At 47.2% G+C, this 16,465-nt stretch overlaps 1 protein-coding gene across 1 annotated transcript in view; it reads right to left on the minus strand.

The window, feature by feature from the left end:
* Window positions 1–16,465, minus strand: part of LMTK2 (lemur tyrosine kinase 2) — a 64,022-nt gene that overhangs the window by 33,672 nt on the left and 13,885 nt on the right. Inside the window, exons 3-6 of the mRNA XM_010845747.1 lie at window positions 12,915–13,059; window positions 10,894–10,967; window positions 10,368–10,486; window positions 6,508–6,595 (exon numbers count right to left, since the gene is read on the minus strand). Coding sequence (XP_010844049.1) covers window positions 6,508–6,595; window positions 10,368–10,486; window positions 10,894–10,967; window positions 12,915–13,059 — 426 coding nt within the window. The remainder of the gene's footprint in view (window positions 1–6,507; window positions 6,596–10,367; window positions 10,487–10,893; window positions 10,968–12,914; window positions 13,060–16,465) is intronic.

Consider the following 16,465-nt stretch of genomic DNA (forward strand, 5'->3'; position numbering starts at 1 on the left):
CCTCCTCCCGCGGACTGCGCCTCCTGCCCTCGGCGGCACTCGAGACCCGCCTGTCCACGCCCACACCCGCACAGCACCTCCTCTCATCAGAATTACCCTCCCCGAACCCATCCCGTCTCTGCTCAAAGAATCAGCGCGCACCCCTCTGCCTGCATACCCGGCTCCTGCGCCCATCCCATCTCCCTCTTATGGACACAGGGCTTTGGGCCTGCCGGTTGGCCTGCTCCCTACCCCCAGAACCCCACACCCCCAACAGGCTTGGCTCCAGCTGCTCCCATCAGCTATCCCCAGCCACTCAGAACCCAGTGAGGGCCTCCTCCTTCTGAGCTCCCCGGTCGCTCCTCTCCAGGCCCCTGTGCAGAACCTTCTCCCTCTCCCTGGTCAGCAGGCGCCAGCACACCCAGGGCTCTGCCCATGGTCCTCGTCCCTCCTTGCCGCGACACCTGTTCCCAGGTGAGCGTATCATCCCACGGGCACTGAACATCTCTCACACGCTTCTCTGGTTCAGACCCTCCCCAACCCCCGAGCCCCAGGCTCATCTGTCAGCTGCTCACTCGACATCCTTCCTGGGATGCCCGAGAGGCACCTCCAACCCAACGCACACAGTGCAAAGCTCCGAGATCTGCTCCATCTCAGGAACTGGCATCTCTATTTTCCCAGGGCATTCAGCCAAAACCAGAGTCCTCATTCTGGAGTCTGCTCTGTCCCGAGATGCCCACCACCACCCATCACCAAGTCCTGGACCTATAGTCAGAGAAAGCCTGGGCCACGGGGCCCAGGGCAGCAGTCACATGCTGGGGAGGAGAGGGCCACTGGCTGGGCCCTGGGAATACGGCAGCCCCCCCACCAGCCGCCCACATCGCCCCACCGCAAAGCCTGATCATGCCGTGTCGTCATTTGGCACGTGTCCCCTCTGCGGGCTATGAGTTGGGGACACTGTCCACGTTTCCCCTCTGCTCCACCGTAAGCCCATGCCCTCTCTTCTCCTCACACTCCTGAGGCACAGGGCACATCACTCATCTCCATGTGTCTGGAACGGTCCCCGTGCGTGGGCTTACTTCACAAGTTCATTCATGAACAAGACATGGCATTTCTGAACAAAAGGCCAATTCAGGGAGGCTTCCCGCTGATGGAACACAAATGTACAGGCATTAACCCCACCTGATACAAAAGTATGTAGAATAAAATTAAGCCATCAGTAAAAATCCCTGCTTCGCCACGGCAAACACGTGACTCCGACAAGGAGGCAGCGAGGAGAAGGCGTGGTCCTGGGCGTGGCCGGCAGGGCCTGTCCCTCCCTCACCGCAGTCTTCTCATCCGTAACATGGAGCTGCGGCACCTGCTCGGAAGACTCAGTGCCCAGCACGAGGCCCGGCGCTGTCGGGCCGTCTCCCCGCCAACACCTGGGCGGGTAAGGCCATGCTTTCATCAGCCCCGGAGCCTCTCCTGAGCTGCTGGAGCCAGCTGGTCACAGAGGTGCGTGGAAGTCTACCCAGACGCCAAAAACGCTTCCTGGCCAAAGACTCTCATCTCTGCATCTCCGCTTCGGGGTCTGGGGACAGAGGCAGAACTGCTGACTCTTAATGGAAGCAAGACAGAGCGGTGCGGAACCTGCTTCCTTCTGTCACCTTGGCCTGCAGTCTGACCTCCCAGTGGTTGGTCTCTGCTCGACTCCCTTCCAACCGATCCCTCCCAGCAGACACCAATCTGCCTCCCCGATCGTGGTGCTCTCACCCCCAACCCCACACGTGCACACCATCAAGCTCCCCTGCCTGGCTTACATGTCCTTGAGACCCTTTCTTGCTGAGCAAAGTCCATCCACCCGCCCGTCCACATGCAAACCAAACATCACCTTCTTTGTGAAGCCTACCCCAATAAGCCTACTTAGAACCGCTATACAGAACTAACCAAACCTTTAAATTACAATCAACTTTAGAAAATAAGAAAAGTGAATAAACCTAACTACCATTTCCTGAGCACTTACTATGTGCCCAGCGATTCATATTCACCATCTTATGGTTTGGCCTGGGAGAGGCAGGATCACGCCCACTTTACAGATGCCTACACTGAGGCTTCATGAGGTTAGGGCCTTTCCAGGGAGACACACAAGCAGGTGGCAGGACGAGCGGGTGAAGGCAGGCCCACCTGGCCCTCCGGGTGGAAAAGGCAGGACGGGGGTGGCTTGCCGTGCTCCCCAGAGCGCGGGGCACAGCCCTTGGTTCCCAACAGGTGCTCACACACTTTTGCTGAGTGAGTGATCCTGACCCCACTCTCGCTGCCTGCCCAAAGACACACCCGGGGCGTGCCACAGCCCCCGCGGCCACATGTTCCACACGGCGCCCTGCGCTGAGCCCTCTGCCCACGAGCACTGCACCCACCCTCGGCAGGACATGTCGGTGGCTGCAGGCCAGCTACCAAACCCTGCAGACTTTTTTACTTGCTTTCATAAAAATTCTAAGAGAAAGTGTTTTTCAAAAAGAGACCAGTAATTCCATCTCACAAGGAATGACCTAAGTAAGTACAAAAACATTCTCTCCTTTCTCCTCAAGAGATGGTATCTCTGAGCATGTTCCCCGCCTGGTGACGACGCAAGAGGCCAACGTGCCCTCGCCAGCTTCTGACCTGCTGAGAACCTGTGAAGACAGTGGCCCCTGTCACGGTGGCCGCGGCTACTCGTTTCCGAGCCTGGGCCGGCAGCCTCTGTCCTCTGGACCCTGGCCAGAGGGCGCCTCTGCCTTGGATGGCATGCCTCTGCTCAGGCCGGCCTCTTTCTGGGAGGGTCCTGGGGCACCCAGGTCAGGAGCAAGGTTCAGGGGAAGCCAGGCTTCGGGGTGCTCTGGGGACATCCCTGCAGTCCAGGCAGGCAGGCATCTCCAGGGCTCATGGGCCCAATGTGAGCTGAGCATTTCTGTCACCCAGGCTCTGAGCATGCTGAGCCCAAGACCCTGACCACAGTGCCCCCAGTGAGGCCCAGCCCCTGCTGCTGGAGAGCTGGTCTCTCCGACATATACTAGGGTCCAGAGTTGATGAGCAGGGAACTCCCTCAGAGATAGATGTGACCCCACCAGGGGCAAGGTGGGGGGCTCCCTAGGTTAACAGCCTTTCCTTAACATGAGACTGGTCATTCTGAGTGCTGACCGACAGACTCCACCAGCACCCCAGGCTCCGCTGGGTGTAGGTTACACTGGTAGAGCCCCTTACATAAAAGTAAATGATCACCAATGTCTTTTGTGTGATAAAAACCACGTAACACAAGGCTACCCCTTCAACCACTTCTCAGTGTCCACTTCCACGGCATTAAGTCCATCCACACTATCGTGCAGCCCTCACCCCCATCCACCCTCAGGACTCTCTTCATCTTCCCAAACTCAGACTCTACTCCCTGCTAAACAGCAACTCCCCCAGCCCCCGGCACCCACCCTACCACCTTCACCCCGGAGGGACCACTCTGGGAACCTCATGCAAGTGACTCCTACAGTATTTGTGTTTTTGTGACCTAGCTTATTTCACTGAGCATAATGTCCTCAAGGTTCATCCATATGGCAGCAGGTGTCAGAATTTCCTTCCTTTCTATGACTGAGTAATATTCCAGTTCATGACAGACCCAATTTTCCTTATCTGTTCATCCACTGATGGATCCCTGGGCTGCTTTTGCCTCATGGCTACTGTGAATAATGCTGCTATGAACACAGGCATGAAAATGAGACTCTGCGCTCAACTATTTGAATATGTACGTAGACATGAAACTAAACTCATCACCTGAACCCATTCAGAAGAAAACATCAAGCTTTTACTATTCCAGGAAAAACAACAACACTGCCCAGTAAGACTTTCAGGAATGCACAGACTGGGTGAAGAATAAGAAAATGCCAAAGCACATGAGCTGGTTTTAGAAACCACCTCGATTAGCCTGCAAATGTGCCATTTCAGGAAGATGGTGACTCCCACTTATTTCTCTTATGCTTGCTCACAAAGAGTGCTCCCATTGCTGTTTATAATCAGTATCAGGAGCCAATTAGGGACCCAAAAAAGACACCATTAAATATCTCACAAAAGCAGAACTTTGACAAGCAGACCTGTCTCATCACGTGAAAATGCATCTTTGGTGTGCTTTCTCCACAGGCTGGGTCACCTGTCACACTGGTCACCCAGAGCTAGGTTAAAAGGAGTTATTTTCATATTCTATTTAATGATAAGCAAGGATCATGCATATTATACCTCTGATAACACTGAGATAACCAAAATCAACTGTGCAATAAAACTGTCAGAAACACAACAGGGAACTCCTTCCCCACTGTTCTCACACCTTTATGAAATACTGGGCTTCCCTGGTGGCTCAGACAGTAAAGCGTCTGCCTGCAATGCGGGAGACCCAGGTTTGATTCCTGGGTCGGGAAGATCCCCTGGAGAAGGAAAGAGCAACCCACTCCAGCACTCTTGCCTGGAAAATCCCATGGACGGATGAGCCTGATAGGCTACAGTCCATGGGGTCGCAAAGAGTCGGACACGACTGAGCGACTTCACTTTCACTTTATGAAATAACCCGGCTAAATGGCAACTATCACATGTCTGCTCCCTCTAAGCAGGAGACCCAGAGGACAATGACCAGTTTTCTCTTTGGGTCCTGTGAGAGCAGGGAGCTGCCTTTCTGCAGCAAGTGTTCAATCAGGAAGCAGCCTCCATGATGGGAGAAACCGCCGGGGGCCACAGAGAACAGTGAGATCGACTCTGGTTTCCTTACAAGGAGACAGAGCTCTAGCAGGTGTCTCCGGAGGAGAGTGAAATCCATTAATTTTAAACTTTGTTACCTAAAGTGCATGTTGCAACTTCTGGTGTAACCATACACCAAATTAGAAACAGTATCTACAACAGGAGATGGGGAAAACTAAAACAAAAAAAATTAAGATTCCTACCACCTATGACTTTTTTTTTCCCCTCTGTTTTAGCTGACTCTCCATGTCTGTAAGTGTTTTGAGTACGGTGGTAAATGTTCTAATCTCAGAACCGTTTGTGAGTTGCGTTAGTGTGGTAGAATTAAAGGTTGACGTGGCCCTGCTTCTGTAACCTCCAAGCATAATGGGACTGCTGCTGTAGTATCACCAGGTCCTTTCAGTCTTCACAGTGGAGAACTCTTGGCCAAAGGTTTTGGGGGGAGGAGGAGGCAGTCAGCTGTCTGGTTAAAGTTAATACCAGATAGTGCCCCTCATCAGTGTCCTTTTAAAAAATATATACTATAGTCCAGTAAGATAGCAACTGTACAAAATGGCTAAGATAGATTTTAGAATCATACCTCGTGTATCTTGGTTCATCTTCAAAATCAGACTGATCTTTGAAACTAGCGGTTTTTAATCAAAGCTGGCTTTATAGGAGGAGTATAATGTATGCACTACTGTTTTAAAACAATTAGTGTGAGTGTGTGCTTGTACTTTTGTATGACTGAGCCCATTCATCGTAAGTCTAAACTTGTTAGAAATAATGTACCCATGTAGACTAGCAAAATAGTATGTAGATGTGATCTCAGTTGTAAATAGAAAAATCTAATAATTCAATAAACTCTGTATCACCCCCTCAAAAAAAAAAAAAAGAATCCAAACCAAGGCTAGAAAAAGAGCAAATAATAGAAGTTGAGTCAGGTAGGAAAAACAATAAAAAATAGGCAGGTAACATTCTAAACATCACAGCAGGTACAATAAATACAAATGGACAACCTGTTCCACTTTAAGTGACCAAGACTGACAGATTAATAAAATTCTAACAATAAGCTATTTACAAGAGATGTCAACCAGAAGATTGGCAGAACTAAACCAGGCAAATTCTAACCAAAAGAAAGCTGGCATAGCTATATTAATATTGTTAAAAAGACTATCCTCAGTAATGCTTTTAATGTTAAAGAGAGTCCCTTCATAATAATAAAAGTTTCAAATTACTGGAAGTTATATCTATTCTAAATTTGTATCCCTGATGCGGTAGGTATCAAAATGTACGAAACAGAATAACTAGAACTGTAAGAAAAAAAATAAGGAAAATACGTAATCAGAAGATTTTAACACTCCTCTCAATACCTAATAGAAAACTGACCCAGGCTGCCTCTGCTCTTGCCCCCTCTCCACAAATAAGGAGGAAACAGGAGATTTGAACAGCTTCATAAACTTGACCCAAAAGACCCACACAGACATACTGTACTGATCATCAGAATACACATTTCCTGCAGCAGCTACAATAGAATAAAACGCTGACCCTGGAGTGGAGATGAAAGTAGCCGGGAAGGGAGCTACATCCAACCCCGAGCCGACGCGGACCACTTTGCTCAGGCACTGAGGCTGGGGGAGAGGGCGGGGAAGAGTTTACTGCAACATAATCCACTGAAAGCGAATATATACAGTTTGTTAACCATGTGTCTTTGGAATAGAAGTGAAAGCCATCCCTCATCCAGCATTTCCATCTGCCAGAAACACTTCGGTAAAAACTTCTGAAATACGTAACCTTGACCTTGTACTAAAAACTTACCAGGTCACAGAACTCGAACACCAGAAGATAGGGGATTGCTTCTACACACTGTCCGACACACTGGAGGACGTTTGGATGCTGAAGGATACTGGTAAAAAATAAAAGTCACAGCAGTTTTCGTGAGGGAGCAGGCCAGTAAAACTGTGCAAACAGTAGCCCCAAACTGAACATTCTTAACGATTTAAATACGATCAACTGAAAAGTGCACCAGAAGATTATATTTAACAGATGCATTCTAAGTTACGTATTGATTACATAATTCAAAGGCAAGCAGGTGAACATTTTCACAAATTAAACCAACTTATGTCATCAGAATCTTTTAACTCTGGTAATTTAACTTTATAGCTATCATTTTGAAGCAGCATTTAAAAGGAGGAGGACTATATTCAATAAGCATTTCAATCTACATGTTAAGTAACTAGTTCATATACTGTTTTTATAAATCATTGTATATGCAAACATTTTTGAAAAATATGTTGTCTAAAAGCTAAAAAAAAAAGGATATGCCAAAATGGTTTTTTTTTAATCTTTATTTTGAAGACAATAATGAAATAAGAATAAGACAATAATGAAATAAGAGTAAGTTGCAAAGACAGTACAGAGAGGGCCCAGGCTCCCTTCACCCAGTTTTCCTTCCTGGTGACACCCAACACAATGCAGTCCTGAAACCAGGGCACTGACGCTCGGGAGCAGTATTCTGTGTGCGCCTGGGTCCTGTTGCCAAGTGTGTAGATTCGTGCAACCACTGCACAGCAGAAACACACAACTGTCCCCCACCACCAAGCTCTCTGTGCCACCCTCCATGGTCATACCCCGACAACCCCCCCAGCCATCCCTCAGCCCTGGCAACCACTAATCTGGTCTCCTTTCCACATGTCTCATTGTCAGAAGATTATGTAAATGAATGTATGTAAATGAAATCACACGGTGTGTGGCCTTCTGAGGTTGATTTTTTCACTCAGCATAATGCCTTTAGGATTACCCACGTTGCCACCTGCATCAGGGGTCCCTTCTCATTTACCGCTGAGCAGAATTCCATGGGTTGGATGGACCACAGTTTGTCCAAACCAGTCACCTAGGGATGGCATTTTAGTTTTCCCAGTTTGAGGCTATTATAAACAAAGCTCCTATAAACAATCATGCAAGAGATTTTGTGTGGAAATAAGTTCTCTGAGATAAATGCCCAGGATTGCAACAGCTAGATTATAGGATGTGATAGTTAATTTTGTGTCAACTTGGCTGGGCCACAGTGCACAGATATTTGGTCAAATGTTATCCTGGACACTTCTGTGAGGGCATTTGGGGATGAGATCATCACTAAATCAGTTGGCTTTCAGTAAAAGCAGACGGTGCTCCAGAATGTGGGTGGGCCTCGTCCTATCAGGTGAGGACCTTAAGAGAACAAAGACCAGCCTCCCCCAGTGAAGAAGAAATACTGTGAGCAGACGGCCTCCCTGCTTGAACTGTAACAGTGGCTGTGCTCCGTGTCTCCAGCCTGCTGGCCCCGCCCTGCGGACTTGCCAGACTCCGTAACTGCATGAGCCATTTCCTTAAAATAAATTACCTACCTGCCTTTCCTCTGTCGACCTACCTACCTATCCGTCTGTCTACCTACCTACCTATTCATCTATCTATTTATCTACCTACCTATCCACCTACCCACCTACCTATCCACCTACCACCCACCTACCACCACCTACCCATCTACCCACCCATCTACCCACCCACCCACCTATTCATCCGTCCGTCTCTCCACCTAGCTGTCCACCTCTCTGCAGACCCCGCGGCTCTGTTTCTCTGGAGAGCTGTGACTCACACGTATGGTGGGTCAGTGTATGTTTAGTTTTTTAACAAAGTGTCTGCAGTGACTGCACCATTTTCACCTACTTTGAAGAATTCTCTGGTCAAACTGTCCAACCCCAGAGATTCTTTTGAAGAGTTTTTAGGTTTCAAACTCCCTTTCTTTAATAATTCTATTCAAATAACCTATTCCATACTGAGTGAGCTGTGGCGGCTTGTGCTTTTTGAGTAACTGGTGCATTTCATCTAAGTTGTCAAATATATACACTAGAGCTGCTGGTCCCGTTCTATCCTCTTGATGTCTGCAGGGTCTGTTTCATTCCTGGTATTAGGAATCTGTGTGTTCTCTCTCTTCTGTTCTCTGTCAGTGGTGTTAGAGGTTTTCCAACTTTACTGTCTTTCCAAAGAGCCAGCTTTATGTTTCACTGATTTTTATCTACTGTCTTTCTGCTCTTCTCTTTAATATCCACTCCTGCTTGCATTTAGTTCATTTTGCTCCTTTTTTCTGGTCCCTTAACGTATGAGCTGAGATTATTGATTTGAGACTCCCCTTTTCTAATGTAATCCGACCCCATAGGTAAGATGGTGCTTCCCTGTCCCTGCTTTTGAGACTTTGTGTCTTCTGTTTTCAGATGTTTGACTATGATGTGTGTTGCCACACATTTCTTTGGGTTTATCCTGTTTGAGATTTGCTCCATTTCTTGAATCTGTAGTTTTGTCTTTGCAAAATGTGGAACAATTTTCAGTGAATACTTCTTCAAACATCTTTTTAAGCCATCTTCTATCTCCTTTCAATCTGGGACGTCGTGATCTTTTGTTCAAGTCCCCCAAGTCCTTGAGGCATTTTTCATTTTTTTAAACTTATTTTCTTTTTGCTGCATGAATTGGGTGATAAATATTTATCTTCAACTTCACTGATGTTTCTCCTTTGTCCTCTCCATTCTGCTGTTGAACTCATCCACTGAATTTTTATTTTGATTACTATTTTTTTCAGTTCTGAAGGGTCCATTCAGGTCTTCTTGATGTCGTCTATATCTTTGCTGAGGCTTTGCATGTTTTCATTTGTTTCAAGGGCACTATAATTTAATTGCTCACAGAAGCATTTTTACAATGGCTGCTTTAAAATCCTTGTCAGATAATCCAAACATCACTCTCATCTTGGTGTTGGTATTTGTTGTCTTTGTGTATTTATTTTATTGAAGTATAGTCGATTTTCAATGTTTTGTTAATTTTTGCTATACATCAACATGATTCCGTTTTACAGATATACATGCTTTTTCATATTCTTTTCCATTATGATCTATCTCAGGATATTGAATATAGGTCCCTGTGCTGTAACAGCTCGACCTGGATGCTTACCTGTTCTCTATACAATACTGTGCATCTGCTAATCCCAACTCCCAGCCCGGCCTTCCCTCAGTCCCCCTCCCAAGTGGCAACCACACTTCCATTCTCTGCCTGAGAGTCTTTCTGTTTTGTAGATACGTTCGCTTGTGTCATACTTTCAGTTCCACACGTAAGTGATAGCGTATGGTATTTGTCTTTCTCTGTCTGACTTGCTGCAAATGGCATTATTCCCCTCTTTTCTGTGGCTGAGTAGTATTCACTGTATATGCTGTGCATACCCCCTTCTTCATCCACTCATCTATGAACACTTAGGCTGCGCCTGTGTCTTGGCTATTGCAAACAGTGCTGCTATGAACATATTGGGGTACATGTACCTTTCTAAATTACAGTTTTGTCCAGATATATGCCCAGGGGTGAGACTGCTGGATCATATGGTAGCTCTATTTTTAGTTTTCTGAGGAATCTCCATACTGTTTTCCATAGTGACGGCACTAATTCACATTCCCACCATCTGCTGCCTTTTCTTACTTGTGCTGAGTTTTTCTTGGAAAGATGAGTAATTTCGATTGAAACCTGGACATATTGGGTCTTGTGCTATGAGACTCTGGATCTTATTTAAATTGTGTATTTTACAACCAGAAATCTCAAAGTGGTTTTAAACACCTGATTTTCAACAGACCACATTTAAAAAACATATGCTATGGTTTACTTACTAGTATGGTTCTCCATTTTTCAAGAAAGTGTCTTGTTCCTTTGGGCTTGCGCTTGCTTTTAACTCCTTCACGATTACTCTCGCTATACTAGTGCCTGTGTAGATCTCTCCAAGGAGCACCTAAAGCCAAAGATGAGAAACGCAACAGTTCTTCACAACGGTTTTCATTGTAACCATGCTATCTTCCCATTAAAACGTGCTTTAAGTGTCATATGGCGAAGTAGGGGAAGGAGGAAAAACAAATAATTGGAGGAGGATGAAGAGCTTCTAAAATTCCCATCTCTTTTCCGTTCTTATGCCAACAATTAGAAAAGGCTCTGATAAAAGAAACAGAAGGCCTTCTTGGGGAAACTCACACACCCAGAAGCGCTGACGCTCACACTCCTACATGGTTTCAGGGGCCAATGGAGGTCAATTGATGCCACAGTGTGTAGAGAGATGTGCAATGTCACGCACAGTAAGACTTAAGCAGCTTTGCATTCTAACAGTGTAACAGGAGGGAAAAAATGAAGGTGAGCAGACTTTACCTTTCCAAACCAGCCATTCCCAATTTCCTGTATGTAGTTCAGACTGTGGCGGGCAACTTGGGACTTCAAACCTTCTGTAGGAAAAAGAACATTTAAGAAGTAAAGATTAGTATTTAACAAAAAGACATAATAAGTATATTACCTATAAAGTACAAATGCTAATATAAATTTAACGTTTATGATAATAAAGACAGAAATAAATACTTAAGGGCTTCTCTGATGGCTCAGTGGTAAAGAAGCTGCCTGCCAATGCAGGAGACACAGGTTCAATCCCCGATCTGGGAAGATCCCACATGCTGCAGAGCGACTAAGTCCATGAGCCACAACTATCGAGCCTGTGCTCCAGAGCCCTGGAACTGCAACTACTGAGCCCTCCCAGAGCTGCTGAAGCCCGCACACCCCAGAGCCTGTGCTCTGCAACAAGAGACGCCGCAGCAATGAGAAGCCCCAGCGCGGCAACCAGAGAGAGGCTCCTGCTTGCGGCAATGAGAGAAAAGCCTACGCCCGGCAACAAAGGCCCGTCAGAGCCAAAACATAAGTAAACAAAATTATTAAAAAAAGAAACTTTTAAAACTGACAGTTATTTGTGAAAAAGTATCCTGCCCTGACTCTGAGCTCCAGCACCAAATACTCCGATCAACAGCCCTGCTGTAACCACCAGTCACCACCACTCACTGGCCTTTACTTTTACGGGGGTTGGGGGTGGGGTGGGGAGTAGGGATCTCTAGACTGTTCCTCTCTGCAAACACTGAAACTCTTGCCACAAACTCCACCTCATCAGAACTCTGGAAGACGGTGAAGGTTTAGAGCAATCAAAGGGAACCAGGAGAAAGGCCACTGAAAAAGGGAGAATTTCTCTGTGGCCTTTCGTTCACCTACATCCCACCTCCCTCATAGCACATCTTAAAAACAAGCCATGTGCCAGAGTGGGTGCTGGTCCCAGAGGGAGCAGAGTGCCCTCCTTCCCCAGGAACCGTGTTTCTCTAGATCTGACGGGGGCTTCCCGGAAGGCCTGCTGCAGGGGCACCCCTTCTTCCACTGAACTGGGCTCTATCAGGATGGGGAGGCTTCATGTGCCTCAAAACAAGGAAAGCCAGGTGGACAAGGTGCTGCCCCCTGGGGCAGAAAACAACTGAGGCAACAGTACACCAACTGGAGCTTCCACGGAAAAGCTCAGTGAAAACTGGGGTGGGGGGAAGGAGCTCTTTTTAAAAAGCTATTATTACACATACAGGGCAACCTAGAGAGCCATGTGCATCCTCAGGGAAGGACATCTGCTCAGAAGAGACCTAAGAACAGAGGCGTCACCTCTGGCAGGAACTGAAGGCTAAGGCAGAGCTGTCAGTGGCCAGGCTGGGCACCTGCCCTGGCACACAGTCAGGCTGTCAGAACCTAGACAGCATCTCTTCCTTGTTCCCTTTTTTTTTTTGCATATCATGTTATTCAAAATATCCAGTTTTCAACAGAAAATTGCAAAACAAATAAAGAACAATAAATAATGGTACATGAACTGCTACAAAGGAAATTTAAAACAAAGTGTCCCTGAGAAAACAGACACTGGCCTTACTGGACAAGAGCTTAAATCACGTGTCTTAAACACGCTGCAAGGGCTAAAGGAAACCACAGGCAAAGAACCACAGGAAATTGAAAGAAGACCAATAAAGTGAGAGAAATTATTAAAAGGAGCCAAATAAAGTTTTAGAGCTGAAAGTGCAAGAACTGGAAAAAAAAAAAATTTTTCACAAGAGGGGTTCAACAACAGATTTTGGATAATCAGTAAACTTGAAGGCAGGTCAAATGAGATTATCCAGTCTGAGGAGCAGGAAGAAAGAAACAAATTGAAATGTCAATGAACTTAAGTGTGACCGCCAGAATTGAGCTTCACCAAAGAGCAGAAGGCAGAAAAATTAGCAAGCAGAGGAGACCCACAGTCCAATCATTTTATGATTAGTAGCAAGGCTTCCTTTCTCAGGACTCAGAAGTTATTCATGGCAACATGACATCAGGATGGAAGGCCTTACCTACAGAAGGCTGGAACTGTGATGGGGCTGGTAGTGAGACAGTTGGTACTGAAAGTGTGAAGACTTCTGCTGGAGACTGGACAGAGGGCGTGTCTTCTGCTGGTGGTGTAAAATCAATCTCATCATCAAAATTATCTTCAAATTCCTAAAGCAAAGGAAGAGCGATGCTGTATCTAATATAAATCAGCTTGAGAGCAAATACCAAAGATACATGCTAACATGTAAGACATAAACATTTATTCACTCATTGGGAACACTCTGCCATAATTTTTTTTCCAATTCATGTTGCCTTCAAGCAAAAAGCATAAGTAACTGTGTTCTGTGACTCTAAACACAATAAATAAGATCTGAAAATCAATTATATCATATGTAACTTTTTAAACTGATCAACTTGGAAGTTAAATGCAAAATTTTCTAAAATGACCCCAGAACTTCTAATTTCCAGGCTCAATATTTGAATTTTACTTATTTTTTTAAATTTTATTTTATCTTTAAACTTTACAATATTGTATTAGTTTTGCCAAATATCGAAATGAATCCACCACAGGTATACCCGCGTTCCCCATCCTGAACCCTCCTCCCTCCTCCCTCCCCTACCCTCCCTCTGGGTCGTCCCAGTGCACCAGCCCCAAGCATCCAGTACCATGTATCGAACCTGGACTGGCGACTCGTTTCATACATGATAATATACATGTTTCAATGCTATTCTCCCAAATCTCCCCACCCTCTCCCTCTCCCACAGAGTCCATAAGACTGATCTATACATCGGTGTCTCTTTTGCTGTCTCGTACACAGGGTTATTGTTACCATCTTTCTAAATTCCATATATATGCGTTAGTATACTGTATTGGTGTTTTTCCTTCTGGCTTACTTCACTCTGTATAATAGGTTCCAGTTTCATCCATCTCATTTAAAGTGAAAGTGTTAGTCACTCAGCCATGTCCAACTCTTTGACCCCATGGACTGGGGCTAGCCAGGCTCCTCTGTCCGTGGAATTCCCCAGGCAAGAACACTGGAGTGGGCTTGCTGTATTCTTCTCCAAGGGATCTTCCTAACCCAGGGATTGAATCTGGGTCAGTTTAAGGCATTCTTTTTACTACTATTATTCACTTTCACAGATCTCTTTGCATACTGAATAAAAACATTTATTTTTCGATTGTGTATGTATTTCTGGTTTCTTGTAATTTCAATCAAAATAAAGACAGTTAAAAGACACAGAAAAGATATTTTTAAGTGAGTCCTATTCATCTTGCAAGAGTAACAATGCATAAACGTACTAAACTAGATAGAAAGACCATCAGGATCTGAACCATGAAGGTGAGTATTAAACTCTGAGGCACATAAGTGCAGTAAACATTCTAAGAACGCCTGGCTTCCTAAAGATGGCGACTTTAAAATGGAGGCTGCACCGACCGAGCTGCGGAACCCTTTTAACTGACTCTGTCCAGCAGAAAGCTACCCTGACTCCTGCTATCATCACTCAGTGAGCTGGGCCTGTCTTGGTGTCCGTGTTAATTTAACATAGATACAGACAACTATCAAGGTCACTCATTCAGATAATTAATGAGCATTACCCCGCCAGGCGCCATGGCAGAAGCCGAACGAGACTGTCTTCCAGCCCTCTACGTGACCAAACTCTTTTGTACCACCTCCCTCGACCCCACCACGTGTACGGGAGAAGCTGCCGGGTGTAAGGATGGATGTCACTGATGTAACATTTTATGTCCTCATACCCGTCACAGGTGTTGCCAAATGCGTTAGGACACCATCACTGTCTACTGGGGAGGGGAGAGGAGGACACTCCAATCTGTGAGGTCACCCCTAAACAGAAGAGCTTCACCTGGTTTCCCCTTCAGACATTCCTCAAGATTCTCGTTTAAGAAAAGACTTCACCCATCACTCCTAACCTGGGCAGTGCGTGATATACCATTCAGATCAGATCAGTCGCTCAGTCGTGTCCTACTCTTTGCGACCCCGTGAATCATAGCACGCCAGGCCTCCCTGTCCATCACCAACTCCCTGAGAGAGGTAACACAGCTTAACAGCAACAGCGATGGGGCCGTGAGGGGACACTGGGTCACTCTGAGCTATGCCCTGCACTGCCTGGACGCGCTCCGGCAGGCCACCGGCTTGAGCAGGCTGCAGCCTCCTGGTCGGTAAATGACTTCCGGGGCCGATGGGTTCTGGAGCGCCACGCTTCCAAGTCTAAAGGAAGACCGCGAGTGCTAGCCGGTGGCTCCCTCCTTCTCCCACGGTGAGGCTGGGGGGTCTTCTGTCCAGTGTGGGCCCTGAGCCGCTGCAGCAGTCACCTGGGGAAGCCTGATAAACACACACTCCGAGTCTGCGTCGTCACGGACGCCCTGGGCCCACGCTGAGCGTCAAGGGGTAACAACGATTCAAGGCAAGAGTGAGGTCTCGTGGCGAGAGAGAGACTGGCTTTCGGTTTCAGAAACACTGATTGGCCTTCACGTCTGTCCCCAAAGGGCCAGGTGTCTGTGCGCGGCCCCTCAGCTAGACTGAGAGCCCGCCGCTGCGCCCCCAGGCGGTGCAGTCACCAGGGCCCCCCAGACGGGTCTGCACCGATTCCAGGGCCTCGGCGTTCATGTCCTCTGGGCGGGGAGTCTTCTAGAGACAATGACCCGTGCTAGGGAGTTTTCCTCCAGCCCCCTTCAGCCTTCCTCTCCCCGCAACACGTGTAACGCTGGCGTCCAGCCAAAGGGACAGCACATCTTCCATCCTCAGAGCTGCCACCAAACCCAAGGTAAAGGGGACACACAGAGGAAACAGGTGTGAGGCTGGAGAGATAAGGTCCATGTGTCCACAGAAAAGGCTCCCCCCGACCCTGACCTCAGTCCTCAGGGCTCATGGGCAGCCCCACGACTGTCATCAGGCACTAAAGCTCTACCTGCAGGACCACTTTCTCTGCACACACACATCCCTCTTTTTCCCCTTCTTTCATGTACTCCTTTTTAATAAGTCTTCACTGAGCCCTAAAGCATGCCAGCTGCAAGTTCTAGAGAGGATATCCCAGCTGGTTTCCAGCAGACTCCGCCCAGAAGCTACCAGGCCAGCACCTCTATATTATCACACGCACACCCCCCACCACCACCTCCCACTCCGGGCCAGCTTTATTACCAGCACTGCTCTTTCCTGCTCCTCAGGGAGCTCAGGGCTTGAGGTAAACAGAAATATGCTGCTCCTGACAAACAGAAGGCACTGGGGGTTCCCCTGGCTTCAGTGATTCAACAACCACAAATTCACCAGCACTTGCAAGTTTAGAAAAAGAATCAAAACTGGCCTTCTTCTCCCCACAGGCTTTACAGCAAGTGAACTGAATCACCGTTCCTTATTCCTCACTCAGCAAAACTTCCATTAAAACAGGCGGGCAGTTACTGTCCACGAGGCTCCAAGGCCAAGCTGGCACCTGCCGCCGGGGGGCCAGATGCAGATGGCCTACCGCACTGAGTATGCGACGCCTCACCCACACACAGCGCTGACCACTTGCTCCCATGCAGTCTGGGGCTCACGTGGCCATGACGACAGAGGTGAGA

Source organism: Bison bison, unplaced genomic scaffold, assembly GCF_000754665.1.
Source record: "Bison bison bison isolate TAMUID 2011002044 unplaced genomic scaffold, Bison_UMD1.0 scf7180017864223, whole genome shotgun sequence".
In the NCBI taxonomy this organism is placed as follows: domain Eukaryota; kingdom Metazoa; phylum Chordata; class Mammalia; order Artiodactyla; family Bovidae; genus Bison; species Bison bison.